The 18,670-nt window shown below is 39.6% G+C and overlaps 1 protein-coding gene across 1 annotated transcript in view; it reads right to left on the bottom strand.

Moving 5' to 3' along the window:
• Positions 1–429: 429 nt before the first annotated feature.
• The window catches only part of LOC310738020 (protein NLRC3-like), a 29,332-nt gene continuing 11,091 nt past the window's right edge, over positions 430–18,670 (bottom strand). The window contains exons 7-12 of the mRNA XM_083562819.1: positions 13,373–13,415; positions 10,909–11,095; positions 5,501–7,268; positions 5,129–5,302; positions 1,220–1,396; positions 430–970 (exon numbers count right to left, since the gene is read on the bottom strand). Coding sequence (XP_083418945.1) covers positions 817–970; positions 1,220–1,396; positions 5,129–5,302; positions 5,501–7,268; positions 10,909–11,095; positions 13,373–13,415 — 2,503 coding nt within the window. The 3' untranslated portion in view covers positions 430–816. The remainder of the gene's footprint in view (positions 971–1,219; positions 1,397–5,128; positions 5,303–5,500; positions 7,269–10,908; positions 11,096–13,372; positions 13,416–18,670) is intronic.

Raw genomic sequence — 18,670 nt, forward strand, 5'->3', positions numbered from 1 at the left:
TTGGCACAAGCATTAGCAGCTTCTTAATATATTAGTTAACATGGAAGCTATAGATTATATTTCTTATTTCTAAACCTCATAGTGTTGTTTAACTTTATGTCTTGCTTATGCTGTCTAGGAGCACAAAACGTGATGATGAACAGGGAATGATAGAGGTGGCGTTAAATTCCTTGTGCTGTAGTACCCACTATTCGATTGCTTTTTTTTTTTATGTTCCATCAATGGAAACCTGACCGATAGCTAACAGAACCCATACAAGAAGTAAAGTTGAGGCTTATAACTGCTGTCTTGTTCTTTTCTTTATGTATGTTAAACTGAAATGCATTTCTATTCAAAGATTATAAAATCTTCTGATAACATGACAATAGGCTAGGTTTAGCTTAGCTTAGCTTATAATATCAAATGCAAACACCATGAAACAAACAAGGGTTTGTTTTTCAAATCAAAATTATGAATTCAAAATTATTTTTATTTGCATATTTACAGTAACTTAAAAAAAAATGCAATAACTTGCAAGCGAAGGCTCTCAATGGCACAAAGGTGAAGGAAGAATGGAAGCTTTTTCTAGCCAGCTAGTTCTAGTAGAACAAAAAACTAAAACAACTCTGTTACTTTCTAATGAATCTCTAACCTAAGACTTACATAGTCTGAAGTAATCAACGAGAAGCAATAAGAAAACAGCAAACTGGCACAAGATGGTGGTGAGATGTGTTTGTGTGTGTTTGTCAGTGTGTGAGCACGTGTTCCTGATCACTATCTATTTAAGTTAGAGTACAGGAATGTGAGTGTTTTCTGTGGTTTGTAGTTTGATGCATCCTAGTTGACTGTACTGATGCTGTAATGTGGTGTACTTGTACTCTTTTTATGTGATACAAAAAATTCTGCTGCATCCATTTCGGCGCTTGAAGACCTCCAGCCAAAATCATACGAGTGGTAACTCTTTTCCATCTCTTTAGGGTCGCGGTTAATTCTGTAAATCAGAGATAAATATTATCCACATCATCCACAAAATATCAAGCTTTCCTGCTAAAGGAATAGATTTATCTCAAATAAAAAAAAGGTTCATGGCCACTAGTCTTCTAAATCCCAGAGATATTATGATAATAAAAACACAAGGGGGCTTGAACCTATATTTCATCTGCTATTTGTAACAGTGAAGTATGCATTATTTGACGTGATGTGTGGGACAACTATATATTTGTATGTGTGTATAATTCACGTTAGAGTCTTCAATTTGAAATTTGCATCTTTCTGTAGATTAAACAGCATCATCACTCCTCTATCTCCAGGTTCATTGCAGTTCAGATTTAACTCTCGCAGGTTTGACATGGTGTTGGACTTCAGAGCTGAAGCCAGAGCAACAAAGCCATCATCTGATATGCCACACTGCATCAGCCTGCAAAGATAAGGAAAAAACTCAACCAAGGACATCAGTAGAGACAAAAGACACACCACTGAAAATAGTCTGATGTTCAGCAACAATGAAGGTGAGAATGTGAGCACAATTCTTATTGTGGTCTTACAGAAACTGCATCTAACAACTCAGGTGGCCGGAAATCTGCAGTATCTAATAACAAATGTAAAATGCACACAATTGTGAACTTTTAAAAAATTTCCTATAACCCATGGTTTGGCATACTCATCTGATCTCTCAGAAAAACTGTGCCAGAAAAAATCAATCCAACAGAATTCATTTTAATTTATAGAGCATTCTAACAATGGGCATTGTATCAAAGCAGCTTTGCTCAGATAAAGAGGTTATAAAGTTGTATAGAGCTTTTTCACTACTCAACAGTTCTAAGAAAAACCTCTCTCTTTTTTCCTTCTCCTGAATTCTAGTTTCGGCAAACTTCTCGCCATAACAGAAAATGCAAAGAATTTGAAATCATCAGAGGTTTAAAATGCTATTTTCACTGATTAACAAGATCTACAATAAAGGTGACACTCCCTTGACCATGCTTAGCAAGGACTTGGTGATTTTATGTACTGATACATAAAAACATAGACTTCAAAGAGTGTAAAAAACAGAGTGTGTATGTAGCAGCAGTCATGTGCTAAGTTTGTGAATGGGGTCAGAGTCAGAGCAGTAAGGATCACTCACCTGTATGTGAATGAACTAATCAATGTTAATGCTAATCTTTGTTGCAGTACGTAAGGAAGAGAATAAAAAGGGGAGAGAAAAGAACCTGGAGAGCGAAAGAGATGTCAAGCTGAGTGGGTGTATGTGTGTGTGCATGTTCATAGAACGCATTGGGACCATCTGATGACACCAAAACTTTCAAGCTTTACAAGCAGCAGCCACCTGCACTCGTCTCCCTCCTTCTTCTCCTAATCCTCCTGTGTCTGTGTTTTCTTTTCTACAGGTGATCCTGACATGACAGGTGCAGGAAGGAAACCTGAGCCTGTTTGCTTGTGCTGTGGGAACCCAGGCATTTCCAAGACCAATGAATGACCCTTTCTTGTTACCTCCCAAGTCAGGATCATGAAAGAGATCCTGACTGACCATATAGGCTTTGGGGATTAAATCAATCCACACAGGCATTTATCATCCACAGACTGAGGGACTGAATCCTCTGCCGTTACTCAGATGACAATAATTTATAGTATTGCTTGAAAGTGGTATTTATAACACTAAAGAGCGGTTCTGAGAACCTTGAGGTTGGGGGAACTCACAGCTAGCTCAAAAAAGTATGCAAATGGGTGGGTGGAAGTACGATATCTGGGCTTCCACTTGGGCCATACGTCCCAAAATTGTTAGCACAACAGCAATTGTGACCTGCCTAAAACCCAAGACCATTAAGGAATTAAGAGATTTTATGGGGCTGGCTGGCTTTTATCATAGATTTGTTCCTAATTTTCCAGATGTCACCAGCCTGAGTGTTCTTACTAAAAAGGTAGCTCCAAATCCATTCCAGTTGTCTGAGTCATGCCAGAAGTAAACATGTAAAAGCTGCACTCTGTGGTGGACCATTTTTATGAAACTCAAGAAGACTTCATTGTCCTGCCCCTTGGTTGTCAAATGTGTTGCGCAGCAATCAGAACTCTGGGCTTCTAGTAGTTCCTAGAATAGCAAAGTCCACTAAAGGTGGTAGAACATTCTCACATTTAGCTCCTAAACTCAGACACACTCTCCCAGTTTAAGTGCAGATTAAAAACATATCTTTTTAGCAAAGCCTACACATAACACACATCACATCATAACCTTGTGCTCCAGAACATCTGATCACATCACATTATCAACTTGTGCTGTTAATATCATGAACAGCAGCGACGCTTATTTCTCTGCACTGCTTCTCTTTCTCTTACATTTAAATTTACATTTACATTTTCGCCATTTAGCAGACGGCGCCAGAACAGAGAAGAGTCATTCCGAGGCTTCCTGAGGTTTGGCCAGCTCCAGTCACGTCCCACCTCATTAAGATTATGGACCTTTGAAGAAGTAGATGCTGAACTCGCAAACTTCCCGAACCATCTAGAGACGTACCAGTGCCAATTGGATCCGACTACATGTGTGGAGTTTTGACATTGGACCTCCTGGAGTGTTTAAAGGCTCCGGCATTGAGAAGCTGATGCTGGATCTGTGAGGATCACAAATGTTGAGCTCATAAAACTAGGAGCTACTAACCATAAAGACTGTATAAGACTGTAGAAAGAACATTACTTATAATCTTGACTTGAATTGGCATCTACATTAGTCCCATGCAGACCCTCCACTGGATGTCCCACAGGGCTCAGTACTTGGTCCTCTTCTTTTCTTCCTTTATACTTACTCTCTTGGTGGAGTCTTATCCTCACATCGGTTTTCTTACCACTGCTATGCTGATGACATTCAGCTTCTGCTCCAATCTCAGCATCTTCTCACAAATCTCACAAATCCTTTTGCATGAATGACCAATTCCAGCAAAACTGAACTTCTGGTCAAAACTGAAATGCTGGTCATCCCAGGTGATTCATGTTCAGGCCAGGATCTCAGAATAACTCTTCACAAGTCTCTGCTCTCCCCTTCGCAAACTTGGGGTAACCATGGACAATCAACTGTAGTTTTCCTCACATATTGCTAATATGACTTATTCATGTCAGTTTCTTCTCAATAACATCAGAAGGATTTGACCATTTCAATCCACACAGGCTGTCCAGGTGCTTGTTAAGTCTCTTGTCATTTCAAGAATGGACTACTGCAACTTTCTGCTGGCAGGTGGACCTCTGAACCCTATTTTTCCTCTGCAAATGATCCAAAATGCAGCTGTGTTACTTGTAGTCAACATAGCTACATTCTCCCACCCCACCGCTGCTCCCTTCTGGTAGCTGCATGCATCAGATTCAAAACACCGATGCTTGTTCACCAAGCCAAAAATGGACCCGCACCATTATACGTCAAATGTCTTATTACTCCTCGCACTGCACCATGCTGCCTTAGATCATCTAGCACTGCTCGACTGCTCCCACCTGCTCTCAGGTTGAGAGGTAAGTCTACATCTAAACTCCTCTTTGTGTTGGCACTGAGGTGGTGGAATGAACATCCCCTAGATGTCTGAACAGCTGAGTCACTGACTATATTCAAAGATGGGTGAAGACCCACTTTTGTACATTGCTCTGGATAAGAGCTTCTGCTAAATGACTTAAATGTAAATGTACATTTCTCTGACTTTTCTCTCCTTTTTGTTTTACAGATTGATGCATTGAAAAGAGGGCTGAAGGGCATGTCACAGGTGGTGGAGAGGAAGTAGCGCCCTATGCTTTACATTTGCTGTAATTTCTCAGTGCAGGAGAGTTGGTAAAGCGCTATCAAAAAAATAACTGTCTGGCAATCAAATTGCAGCCATGTGTGCCCACATTACACAATTTCCTCTCACATTGTGTGGACAGGATGTGGGAATGTGGTGGGAATATGTGGCAGTGGGCAGAGTGCTGGTTAATAAATGGGGTGGGGTACAACAAGAGGAAGTAGGCAGTAAGGATCACACACCTATGTGTAATTTAACTAATCAATGTTCTCTGTTGTAGTGAGTAAGGAAGAGGATGGAAAGGGAAGAGAAAAGAACATCAAGAGAGATTTGATGCAAGTTAAGTTGTGTCACTGAAAAGTGAAACTCATAGTTCGATAAATGTTCCATGATAATCAACTCACCACAAAATCTCCAGTTTACAATGTTGATTTTCCAGGCCAGCAGCAATCAGCTTCACTCCTTCGTCCAGCAAATTATTCTCACTCAGATCCAGTTCTCTGAGTCTGGAAAAGTTTGAGCTAAGAACTGAAGACAAAGCTCTACAGCTTTGTGTTGAGAGAAAACAACCACATAGCCTGCAAGAAAAAGAATGAAAACACATATCTTACTTTATATTTTTATTGGGGTCCAGACAGTTAAGGCAGCATTACCTACTGTTCACAACTGTTTGTTCACGAGGTTGATGATGAATAGCAGAAGTGTATTATAAAAGCAATATTCACTGTATATTAGGTTCTTAAACATTTGAATATCTACCCATACTCAATACTCACACAGCTTTTCTGGATTCTTTGACGACTGGCATGAGCCATAAAAGACATTTTTCACTTCGATCATAAGTCCTCAAATCAAACTCCTCATGTTCCTGTGTCGAATTCAGCAACAAAAACACTAATGCTGACCACTGAATAGGAGAAAATGTGGTTCCTCTGAGACAACTATAGCGTCCAGGTTTCAGGTATTTTTGGACTTCCTTTTGTATACACTGATAATTCAGTTCATTCAGACAGTGGAACAGATTTATGGATTTTTCTGGTGGTAGATCCACATGGATCTTTTCCTTGATGTACTCAACAGTTTCCTCTATGCTGTGAGCGCTGCTTCCTGTCTGGGGCAGAAGGCTTTGTAGGAGATTCTGGTTAGACTCCAATGAGAGACCCAGAAGGAAGCGAAGGAAAAGGTCCAGGTGTCCATTCTTACTCTGTAAGGCCTTGTCTACTGCACTCCTGAGAAAATCAGACATGCTTGAGTTGTTAAAAAGGTCAGACAGATCAGTGGTTTGGTTTTCAGGTTGATTTCTGTTGATGAAGGTGAGAAATGCATATAAAGCAGCCAGGAACTCCTGAACACTGAGATGAATAAAGCTGAACACCTTCCCTAATTGGAGCTCAAACTCCTCTCTAAAGATCTGAGTACACACTCCAGAATACACTGTTGCTTCCTTGACTTCAATTCCACACTCTCTCAGATCTTCCTCATAGAAGACCAGGCTTCCTTTTTCCAGCTGTTGAAAAGCCAGTTTTCCCAGTGCCATGATACTCTCTCTGGTCTGCTGAGGATCAGGTTCACATCTCTGATGGTACTTTTGGTCCTTGTGTTTGATTTGAAAGATCAGGAAGTGTGTGAACATTTGAGTCAGAGTCTTGGGGATCTCTTCACTCTCTGCTTCACTCAACATTCTCTCTAGAACAGTGGCTGTGATCCAGCAGAAGACTGGGAGGTGGCACATGATGTAGAGGCTTTTTGAAGACTTAATGTGTGTGATGATTTTATTGGCCAGGCTCTGATCGCTGATCCTCTTCATGAAGTACTCCTCTTTCTGAGAATCAGTAAACCCTTGTAACTCAGTTACCTGGTTTACACACTCAGGTGGGATCTGATTGGCTGCTCCTGGTCGAGTGGTGATCCAGATGTGAGCAGATGGAAGCAGATTTCCCTTGATGAGGTTCGTCAACAGAACATCCACTGAGGCTGATTCTGTCGCATCACACAATCTCTCATTGTGCTTGAAACTTAGTGAAAGTTGACACTCATCCAGACCATCAAAGATGAACAGAACTTTATAGGCCTCACTGTGTAATAACTGTAGTTCATTTGTTACTGGGAAAAATTGATGAAGAACTTTCATCAGACTGAGTTTATTTTGCTTCATCAGATTTAACTCTCTAAAGGGAAGTGGAAATATGAAGGATATGTCCTGATTTGCTTTTCCTTCAGCCCAGTCCACAATGAACTTCTGCACAGAGACTGTTTTACCAATTCCAGCGATTCCTTTGGTCACTACAGTTCTGATGGACCTGTCTCTGAAAAGGTCACTACATTTGATGAGAGTCTCTTTTGATGTTGATCGCCTTGATGGCATCTGAATGTGTCTCACCTCATGTTCATTATTGATGTCTTCATTCCAACCGTCTGTGATGTAGAGTTCTGTGTAAATCTCATTTAAAAGTGATGGGCTTTCTTGCTTTGAGGTTTCACAAAGTCTTCTATACTTTTCTTTCATTTTGGATTTATGCTTTTCTTTATGTATAGAGAGAAATTCTAATTAAAAGAAAAATAAGATTGTTAATTCTTTAAAATATTTACAAAGTTCACAAAGTATTTAGTATTATAGAGTACATTCTTAATTTAATTTTATAAGCAAGGTGAACAAAACAAAACAAAAAAAAAAAGGTTAAAAACATTCAAGGCCTTTCTGGGTTTTAGCTGGTCGCTAACTGACCATCCACGTGATGTCAGCACAGCAGTCACTAGCAGTTTTCAAATGACGTTTGGAAAACTGCTTTCTCCAGAAGTACTTAAACTATTTGTGAATGCCAATTTGGATTATGTTAAATGCTATAAAAGTAAATGTAATCTAAAGGCCAGTCTGGTGGCCTTGTCAAGCCATACTCAAGCCAACAGCAGCATCTTCATTGATAACTAAACCAAAGGAGGTCTCTTAAACTACTCTTTAATTGCACTCTTTGTCTTTTAGTTGTGTTTTCACTTTATATTCTTGTGTTTTTCATGTGGTGCCACGCTCCCACAAACATAACCTGCTCCAGTTAAAGTTAAACCTGCCAAAATGTAAAGCCTACCACACCACACAGATCAGATCAGATCAGAATCAGGTTTATTGGCCAAGTGTGTTGCCAAGATATTTTGTTCCAGCTGTTAGTGACTCTTAAAAGTACAGATATACAGTTAATAACACTATACATTTAGCTTATACTATACAAAACAATACAGACTATTTGAGACTATACAGATTAAATAAGAAAACAATTTACAAAGTATATAACTGCAGCATCTCCTCATACCAGAGCCTTACAAATGACCAGTTACATGGTTGCTCACCATGAACCTCTTTTTGGAACAGTCACTAACCCCACAGGCTTTAAACAGTCCATTATCGTTCATGTTTAAAAGAAACCCCACCTGCCAGTGATTATCACATTAGTAACCCTGACCTCAGTTGTGATAAAGTGTTTTGAAAGACAAACAGCAGATAAAAATATAAGTAAGAACAATAACTAAATAGTTTACTAAACAGTAACTGTAAAAATAAATCAACAAGAAGTACATGATTCCTTAAATAAAAAATGTGTAGGTTAAGATAATATGTTTAATGTACAAACCCGATTCCAAAAAAGTTGGGATACTGTACAAATTGTGAATAAAAACAGAATGCAATGATGTGGAAGTTTCACATTTCAAAACTGAGAAAATGTATAATTTTAGGGGAAAATAAGTTGATTTTAAATTTCATGGCATCAACACATCTAAAAAAAGTTGGGACAAGGCCATGTTTACCACTGCAAACATCTGGGGACTGAGGAGACAAGTTTAGGAATAGGAATGTTGTCCCATTCTTGTGTAATACAGGCTTCTACTTGCTCAACTGTCTCAGGTCTTCTTTGTCGCATCGTCCTATTTATGATGCACTAAATGTTTTCTATGGGTGAAAGATCTGGACTGCAGACTGGCCATTTCAGTACCCAGATCCTTCTTCTATGCAGCCATGATGTTGTAATTGATGCAGTATGTGGTCTGGGATTGTCATGTTGGAAAATGCAAGGTCTTCCCTGAAAGAGACGACGTCTGGATGGGAGCATATGGTGTTCTAGATTTTGGATATACCTTTTAGCATTGATGGTGCCGTTCCAGATGTGTAAGCTGGCTATCTGTTGGTTCCTCAAATAATGAAGACTACAGCAGGGGGCAAATCTTTTTCTTATAAACCCCACAGTTATGGAACAGCCTTCCAACCAGTGTTCGGGACTCAGACACAGTCTCAGTGTTCAAGTCGAGGTTGAAAACTTATTTATTTAGTCAAGCCTTTTATCAGTAGATTTTTCTTAGGTAAAGGCTCAGATCTGGAGGGAGCATGGATATAGAGTGTTTGGTGAACTGGTATATTTGTATGCTGTCGTCCCCTCTCATTCACACGTTAACTCGGGTTTGTTGATGGTGGTGTGGTGGGTCGTCTCTTATCCCAGAGATCCCTCATGTCTGTGTTACCTTCTGGTTCTCCCTTTTAGTTATGCTGCCATAACGAGTCTTGCCGGAGTCCAAACTGCACAGTGACTAACTTTCATACACCAATAGGGACACTTAATAATCCATATCCTTCTCTTCCTGTCACTCTCTCTCTCTCTCTCTCTCTCTCTCTCTCTCTCTCTCTCTCTCTCTCTCTCTCTCTCTCTCTCTCTCTCTCTCTCTCGGTCGAGTTAAACATGCTCCTGAGGCTCCAGTGACCACTGTTCCTGCCCCTCTCCCCTCCGTGGAACTTCACACTTCTGTGCAGCTTGGGACGGTCTCTCATCAACACCTTGGGTGGTTCCATGTAATTCCGGAGTAGAACGGGTGCTTTGAGGATGGATTGGACTGTAGTTGGTGTCGGCGGTCTGCTGCACTGACTTGCTAGTGCAGTTTGCTTCTGATGGTCATCACTGCACCCCGCAGCATTGTATATCTGCTTTAAATGGACATTTGGTGCAACCCAGATGAGGATGGGTTCCCTCTTGAGTCTGGTTCCTCTCAAGGTTTCTTCCTTATGCCATCTTGGGGAGTTTTTCCTTGCCACAGTTGCTCATCAGGGACAAACATACTTACAAAGAACATATTTACGTTTAATCACCACATTATCTGTGTAAAGCTGCTTTGAGACAATGTTCATTGTTAAAAGCGCAATACAAATAAAAATGAATTGAATTGAATTGAATTAAGCTGCCCATACCACACACTCATGCAACCCTATACCATCAGAGATGCGGGCTTCTGAACTGAGCGCTGAGAAAAACTTGGGTTGTCCTTTTCCTCTTTAGTCCGGATGACACGGTGTCTCAGTTTTCCAAAAAGAACTTCAAATTTTGATTCGTCTGACCACAGAACAGTTTTCCACTTTTCCACAGTCCATTGTAAATGAGCCGTGGCCCTGAGAAAACGTCCGAGCTTCTGGATCATGTTTAGATACGGCTTCTTTTTTGACCTATAGAGTTTTATCTGGCGACGGCGAATGGCACGGTGGATTGTGTTTACCGATAATGTTTTCTGGAAGTATTCCTGAGCCCATGTTGTGATTTCCATTACAGTAACATTCCTGTATGTGATGCAGTGGCGTCTAAGGGCAGAAGATCACGAGCATCCAGTATGGTTTTCTGGCCCTCACCCTTACGCACAGAGATTTTTCCAGATTCTCTGAATCTTTGGATGATATGATGCACTGTAGATGATCATAACTTCAAACTCTTTGCATTTTTCTCTGAGAAACTCCTTTCTGATATTACACCACTATTTATCACCACAGCATTGGGGGAACTGGTGATCCTCTGCCCATCTTCACTTCTGAGAGACACTGCCACTCTGAGAGGCTCTTTTTATACCCAATCATGTTGCCAATTGATCTAATAAGTTGTAAATTGATGCTCCAGCTGTTCCTTATATGTACATTTAACTTTTCCCGCCTCTAATTGCTGCCTGTCCCAACTTTTTTGGAATGTGTAGCGCTCATGAAATCCAAAATGAGCCAATATTTGGCATGAAACTGTCTCAACATTTGATATGTTTCTATATTCTATTGTGAATTAAATAAAAGTTTATGAGATTGTAAATTATTGCATTCCTTTTTTTATTCACAATTTGTACAGTGTCCGAACTTTTTTGGAATCGGGTTTGTAATAATCAATTTAGTTCTTACCAGTTTTTAGTGTTTCAGCAAGATCTGTCTGCTTCATATCCATAAGGACGTGAATTGTGATCTTCAGTATTGATTCTCTGACAACTGGATCAGTCACCACTTCACTCTCAGAGGATGTTGGGTAACAAGAACTCAGTAGTCTTTTTAGCTCATTTTTTACTAAAAGAATAACTTTGTGCTCCACCTTCTGCTCAGAATGTGCAGTAATCAGGAAATAACAAACGCAATGCTATGGTTATGGTACATATGGGACAAAAAACAATCACTTCAAATTTAGACATTGAGGTTTAATACAAATTTCCTACAGATAAAACTCCCATCATTCTTTATTTGCACTCCCAACTGATGACCTTAGAAAGGAATTTTCCAAATAGTTTCCTCAAGTGTTGACTAAAATTGTCAATATTATTCATTTCAGGATTCAAAATAGATATTTAACAAATATGTGTGTATACAGTGCCTTGCCAAAGTATTCGGCCCCCTTGAACTTTGCGACCTTTTGCCACATTTCAGGCTTCAAACAAAGATATAAAACTGTAATTTTTTGTGAAGAATCAACAACAAGTGGGACACAATCATGAAGTGGAACGAAATTTATTGGATATTTCAAACTTTTTCAACAAATAAAAAACTGAAAAATTGGGCATGCAAAATTATTCAGCCCCCTTAAGTTAATACTTTGTAGCGCCACCTTTTGCTGCGATTACAGCTGTAAGTCGCTTGGGGTATGTCTCTATCAGTTTTGCACATCGAGAGACTGAAATTTTCCTCCTTGCAAAACAGCTCGAGCTCAGTGAGGTTGGATGGAGAGCATTTGTGAACAGCAGTTTTCAGTTCTTTCCACAGATTCTCGACCATTCCATCAAGATTTTGCTTTATGTTTTGGATCATTGTCTTGTTGGAAGACAAATCTCCGTCCCAGTCTCAGGTCTTTTGCAGACTCCATCAGGTTTTCTTCCAGAATGGTCCTGTATTTGGCTCCATCCATCTTCCCATCAATTTTAACCATCTTCCCTGTCCCTGCTGAAGAAAAGCAGGCCCAAACCATGATGCTGCCACCACCATGTTTGACAGTGGGGATGGTGTGTTCAGGGTGATGAGCTGTGTTGCTTTTACGCCAAACATAACGTTTTACATTGTTGCCAAAAAGTTTGATTTTGGTTTCATCTGACCAGAGCACCTTCTTCCACATGTTTGGTGTGTCTCCCAGGTGGCTTGTGGCAAACTTTAAACGACACTTTTTATGGATATCTTTAAGAAATGGCTTTCTTCTTGCCACTCTTCCATAAAGGCCAGATTTGTGCAGTATACGACTGATTGTTGTCCTATGGACAGAGTCTCCAACCTCAGCTGTAGATCTCTGCAGTTCATCCAGAGTGATCATGGGCCTCTTGCCTGCATCTCTGATCAGTCTTCTCCTTGTATGAGCTGAAAGTTTAGAGGGACGGCCAGGTCTTGGTAGATTTGCAGTGGTCTGATACTCCTTCCATTTCAATATTATCGCTTGCACAGTGCTCCTTGGGATGTTTAAAGCTTGGGAAATCTTTTTGTATCCAAATCCGGCTTTAAACTTTTCCACAACAGTATCTCGGACCTGCCTGGTGTGTTCCTTGTTCTTCATGATGTTTTCTGCGCTTTAAACGGACCTCTGAGACTATCACAGTGCAGGTGCATTTATACGGAGACTTGATTACACAGGTGGATTCTATTTATCATCATTAGTCATTTAGGTCAACATTGGATCATTCAGAGACCCTCACTGAACTTCTGGAGAGAGTTTGCTGCACTGAAAGTAAGGGGGCTGAATAATTTTGCATGCCCAATTTTTCAGTTTTTTATTTGTTGAAAAAGTTTGAAATATCCAATAAATTTCGTTCCACTTCATGATTGTGTCCCACTTGTTGTTGATTCTTCACAAAAAATTAGTTTTATATCTTTATGTTTGAAGCCTGAAATGTGGCAAAAGGTCGCAAAGTTCAAGGGGGCCGAATACTTTGGCAAGGCACTGTATACACACATATTTGTTAAATATCTATTTTGAATCCTGAAATGAATAATATTGACAATTTTAGTCAACACTTGAGGAAACTATTTGGAAAATTCCTTTCTAAGGTCATCAGTTGGGAGTGCAAATAAAGAATGATGGGAGTTTTATCTGTGGGAAATTTGTATTAGACTAAATATTCAATATTGTATTGTACTGTTCAAGAGGGCCGAATACTTTTGCAAGGCACTGTAAATCAATCGTCTTAAAAAACGATGCTATGAAGTTCCTAAACTAGATGACATTATAGAATTAGTCAAGTTTATTTAAGTGTTAATAATAGTTAAGGAAAAACAGACAGAGATACAGACAGACTGAGAGAAATGTGTACTATATTAATCCCGTAGATAAAGAACAGAAACTAAGGTACAGGTTCTTAATGGGTCCAATCATAAATATTTAAACAGTAACTAAACAAACCTTATAAATTTCTTCAATTTGATTTTTGCAGAACTTCTCAGACCTGTTGGGGGGAAACAAACAGCAAGTGTAATTTGGACTGTATAATTGATGTATGGGTCCCTTATGAGGGAAATATCAAGGTCCGTGACGTCGGAGTGACGTTGGGCCGCCTTCCCGTGGGCTCACCACCTGCAGGAGGGACCGTAAGGGACGGTGCTGTGAGGATTGGGCAGCAGTCGAAGGCGGGGGTCTGCTTAGACTGCTGCCCCCGCGACCCGAATTACGGATAAGCGGGAGAAAATGAATGAATGAATGAATAATTGATGTATATCTGTGCCTCCTTGCACTAAATAATTACCAATTTATCATATATATATATATATATATATATATATATATATATATATATATTATATAACTTATAGTGATAAAAGACAAAATGAAGAAGAAGAAGAATGAAGATAGGAGAAAGAGAAGGCAATAAGGCATGAACATAGTCATAGACAGAAAAGTTAAAAGAAGAAAAGAAATGTAAGGTGGGAGGACAAAAGAAAGGAAAAAGTAACAAAGAGAGAGAAAATGGGTAAACAAGAGAATGGAAAATAGAAAAAGAACACAAGAAAGAAATTTAAAATAGAAAGAAAAACAAGAAGAATAATAAGATAATGAAAGTGATAGGCAGTGTCACAGATAGCGATGAGTTTACTTAAACTTTAATATGTATAAAATGTTAATTTAATTAAAATATACACTTGACCATGTTGATATTTGTATTATTTTAACTGTCTCAAGCTCAAGAGAAAAGTGCAATAAAGAATCTCAGTGCACCATAATATACATGTATCGTAGCTAAATTAACAACAAATCAGGGATCTGAAAAATGTGTTCCATCACAGTTTAGTAGTGAGGACTTTATGAATTTCTTCACTGAAAAAATAGATAACATTAGAAAAACAATTGTGGCAGTTCAACCTCTGACAGCATCTCCCGACACAATCGTACTTACAACCCCACAACTACACTGTTTTACATGTATAGGACAGGAAGAGCTGTATGATGCTATTATGAAAGCTAAATCAACAACATGTCAGTTAGATCCAATTCCCACTAAACTACTGAAGGAAGTGTTATATACAGCTGGTGAGCCTCTTTTAAATATTATTAACTCCTCACTATCGTTAGGTCACGTCCCTAAATCCCTCAAGTTAGCAGTTATTAAGCCCCTCATTAAAAAACCTAATCTGGATCCAAGCACGCTATCGAATTACAGACCAATTTCAAATCTCCCATTTATGTCTAAGATTTTTAGAAAAGATTGTCGCTGCCCAGTTATGTAACCACTTGCAGGAGAACAATATCTTTGAAGAGTTTCAGTCAGGTTTTAGGCCCCATCATAGCACAGAAACTGCTCTAGTTAAAATCACTAATGACCTGTTTTTAGCTTCAGACCAAGGCTACATCTCCCTATTAGTTTTACTAGATCTTAGTGCTGCGTTCGACACTATAGATCATGATCTTCTCCTCGATCGCTTACAGAATTACATCGGCATTCAGGGACAGGCATTAAGCTGGTTTAAATCCTACCTGTCCAATCGTTACCATTTCGTAGATTTAAATGGAGAGCTATCCAGGATAATGCTAGTAAATTATGGCGTGCCACAAGGGTCAGTTCTAGGACCCCTGCTTTTCACAATATACATGCTTCCGTTAGGAAATATTATTAGAAGGCATGGAATTAGCTTCCATTGTTATGCTGATGATACCCAGCTATATATTTCATCCAAACCAGGCGATACAGCTCAATTAGCTCGCATAACTGAGTGTGTTGAAGAAATAAGAGATTGGATGACCCATAACTTTCTGCTATTAAATTCTGATAAAACGGAGATTTTACTCATCGGCCCAAAAAATAGTACACAGAAGCTCCAGCATCTCAGCCTGCATTTAGACGGTTGTTCTGTAACTACTAGTTCAACGGTAAAGGACCTGGGAGTTATTTTAGACAGCAACTTATCTTTTAAAAATCACATCAATCAAGTTACAAAAACAGCCTTCTTTCACCTTAGAAATATTTCCAAGCTAAGAAATATGTTATCTATATCTGATGCAGAGAAGCTCGTCCATGCGTTTATGACCTCTAGAATAGACTACTGTAATGCATTACTAGGTGGATGTCCTGCATCATTAATAAACAAGCTTCAGTTAGTTCAGAATGCCGCAGCAAGAGTTCTTACTAGGTCAAGAAAATACGATCATATAACCCCAATCTTATCGTCCCTACATTGGCTTCCTATTAAGTTTCGAATAGACTACAAACTACTGCTACTCACTTATAAAGCACTAAATGGTTTGGCTCCCATGTATCTATCCAGTCTCTTAACACGCTACAATCCGTCACGCTCCCTGAGATCTCAAAACTCTGGGCTTCTAGTAGTTCCTAGAATAGCAAAGTCCACTAAAGGCGGTAGAGCATTTTCACATTTAGCTCCTAAACTCTGGAATAGTCTTCCTGACAGTGTTCGGGGTTCAGATACACTCTCCCAGTTTAAGTGTAGATTAAAAACATATCTTTTTAGCAAAGCCTACACATAACACACATCACACACATCACATCATAACCTTGTGCTCCAGAACATCTGATCACATGCACATTATCAACTTGTGCTGTTAATATCATGAACAGCAGCTACGCTAATTCCTCTCCACTGCTTCTCTTTCTCTCCCCATCCCGAGGCATCCTGAGGTTTGGCCAGCTCCAGTCACGTCCCACCTCGTGAAGATTATGGACCTATGGATGATCATGGAGAAGTAGATGCCGAGTGTTTAAAGTTTTTCCTTGCCACAGTCGCCACGGCTGCTCATCAGGGATAAACACACACCCTCACCTTCACTGTTGTTTTCTCTAAAGCTGCTTTGAGACAATGTCTGTTGTGAAAAGCGCAATACAAATAAACTTGACTTGACATGTATAAGAATTTCTTTCTAAATCAGAATGAATTCCACTTATTTCAACTAAGATAAATTGTCTCTGTAGTTGAACTCTGAGTGTTTAAAATGTATTTAGAAGAAATACAGGTAGTCCTGTAATTCTGACAATAGTTTGATTTTTCATGATGATAAAAATGAAAAATATTTTAGTTTTTGCGCAGCAGGCAAATGTAGCAGCGTATCTGTGGTAGGATATGTTGAAACATTGCCAGGATGTACACATATCCCACCTTGTGAGATGCCTTACCCTTGCCAAAGGTCGACAGTGTTTAGTTGTCTCTGTGTTATAAGCTCGGTTTTTAGTGTTTCAAAACCCAATTTTTAGCTTTTCTATCTTTCCTATTTATCACCGTCTCCAGATACCGTAACAAAGCGTGTCTGGCTTCGCCCTCCACTTGTGAACTGGCGCTTGTTTACACACCACATATATACTGTAAAGTTTATACATTATGGTAGTGTAAATTGCTCTGTTTTACTAAATTATGTAGTCATTTGTTAAACGTTTAACACATTACAGTTTACTTCACCATACTGACTGCCATTCTTTAAGACTCCTGGGTAGGCTAGGCCATGTCTCAATTTACTATATTTTTAAGTTAGGATGAGATCATTGGGAAGAACCCAGCCATTACGGGTACACAAGCCAGTGCGCTCTTAGTGCCGGTCCCAAGCACAGATAAATGTGGAGGGTTGCGTTAGGAAGGGCATCCAGCATAAAAACATGTGCCAAATCGAACATGCGGATCACAAATAAGAATTTCAAACCGGATCGGTCGAGGCCCAGGTTAACAACGACCACCACAGGTTGCGTTAGCCGACAGGGTACTGGTGGAAATTGGTCTACTGTTGGCTGAAGGAGGAGAAGGAGAGGAGGAAGACGTCTACAGAGACAGCAGGGAAAGGAGAAGTGGAGGAGAGTGGAGGTTCAGGTTGGTACTTTAAAAGAGGAAGGCCAAAGAGGAGGTTTATGGATGTGGTGAGGGAAGACATGCAGGTAGTTGGTGTGAAAGAGGCAGATGTAGAGGACAGGGGGGTATGGAGACGGATGATCCACTGTGGCGACCCCTAATCGGAGCAGCCGAAAGAAGAAGAAGAAGAAGAAGAAGAAGAAGAAAAAGAAGAAGAAGAGATCATCAGGAACACATCTCACAAGTCGGGGAACTACATGTGTTTAATTTAATTAATTATTCTATTAAAAATTATATTTGATTTAAAAAGGCTGCAAGTAGCATGTTTGGAGGCCAAGCACTATATTTTTCAAGCATGAAAATTATAACCTGAACAAGAACTTGAAGACCTTGAGAGTGCGAGTGAAGTTCAAGGCAGATTTTGAGGGTCTAAAGGTCTCAGCTGAGCAGGCAGGAGGAGCTACACCCTTTAGCAGAGTAGGCAGGCTAGGCAACATACATGGTGGATGAAACCTTTTGTTTGTAAATGTAAAAACCTCAGAAAAAGGTGGAGTTTCTCTGTTGTCCCAGTGATTCATTAAAAGGCACAAACAATACAAAGTTACCTTCTTCTAAAAGAGAAGTTGTCACTAGCAGAGTGAAATTATGTAAGTAAGAGCGAACTTCTTGCTGTGAAGCAGGCATTGGAGGAGTGATAAACACAACATCATATCACAGAGCATGTTGGCCCATTGTTAGGAACAGGTGGGATTTCTGGTCTTTTTTCCCCAACCCGTTTGGTTCCTGTGTTCCCCCACATGTTGGCTCACAAGTCCCTAATTAGTCCTAATTGCTGTTTTTAATCGCCTAATTCAACTGTACCTCGTTACTATGTATAAATTGTCACAATTTTGTGACTGTATCTTAACAGTTTGTTGCTTTTTACCTGATTTCTTTTTAGATTTTTGTTAAATCTGGAGTTGTTTGCTTGAGTCCCCTGTTTAGTTTTGTTCTCTGTGTATGTCTAGTTTCTGAGTTTGTTCTTCTATACTTGTGTCTAGACCTTTTTTTTTTTTTGCTTCTTCCTGTAAAAGGCTCTGATTACTTCTTGCTTGATTTATATTATTTTTCTCGTGGGCTAATTTTCTTGCTTGTGTTAGGGTTTACTGAATGTGGGTTGGGACTGGGCCATCACATAACCCATGTGGAGAAACATGGAACTACCGACCGGCAATAACAAAACAAACAACCCGTTGGTTAGTTAGTTTTGTTATTGCCGGCCGGTAGTTCCATGTTTCTCCATTCTATGCTCCATGTTTTCTTTGTTCTATCATGTGTTTACCTCTTTTTTCGGATGCATTCTATTACTTAAGCCAAGCTGAGAGGGCCCCTTAAGTCGACACTCTGTCTTGTCAATGGCCCATGTGTTCACATTATGTCA

Source organism: Silurus aristotelis (genome assembly GCF_946808225.1).
Source record: "Silurus aristotelis genome assembly, chromosome: 2".
In the NCBI taxonomy this organism is placed as follows: Eukaryota; Metazoa; Chordata; class Actinopteri; order Siluriformes; family Siluridae; genus Silurus; species Silurus aristotelis.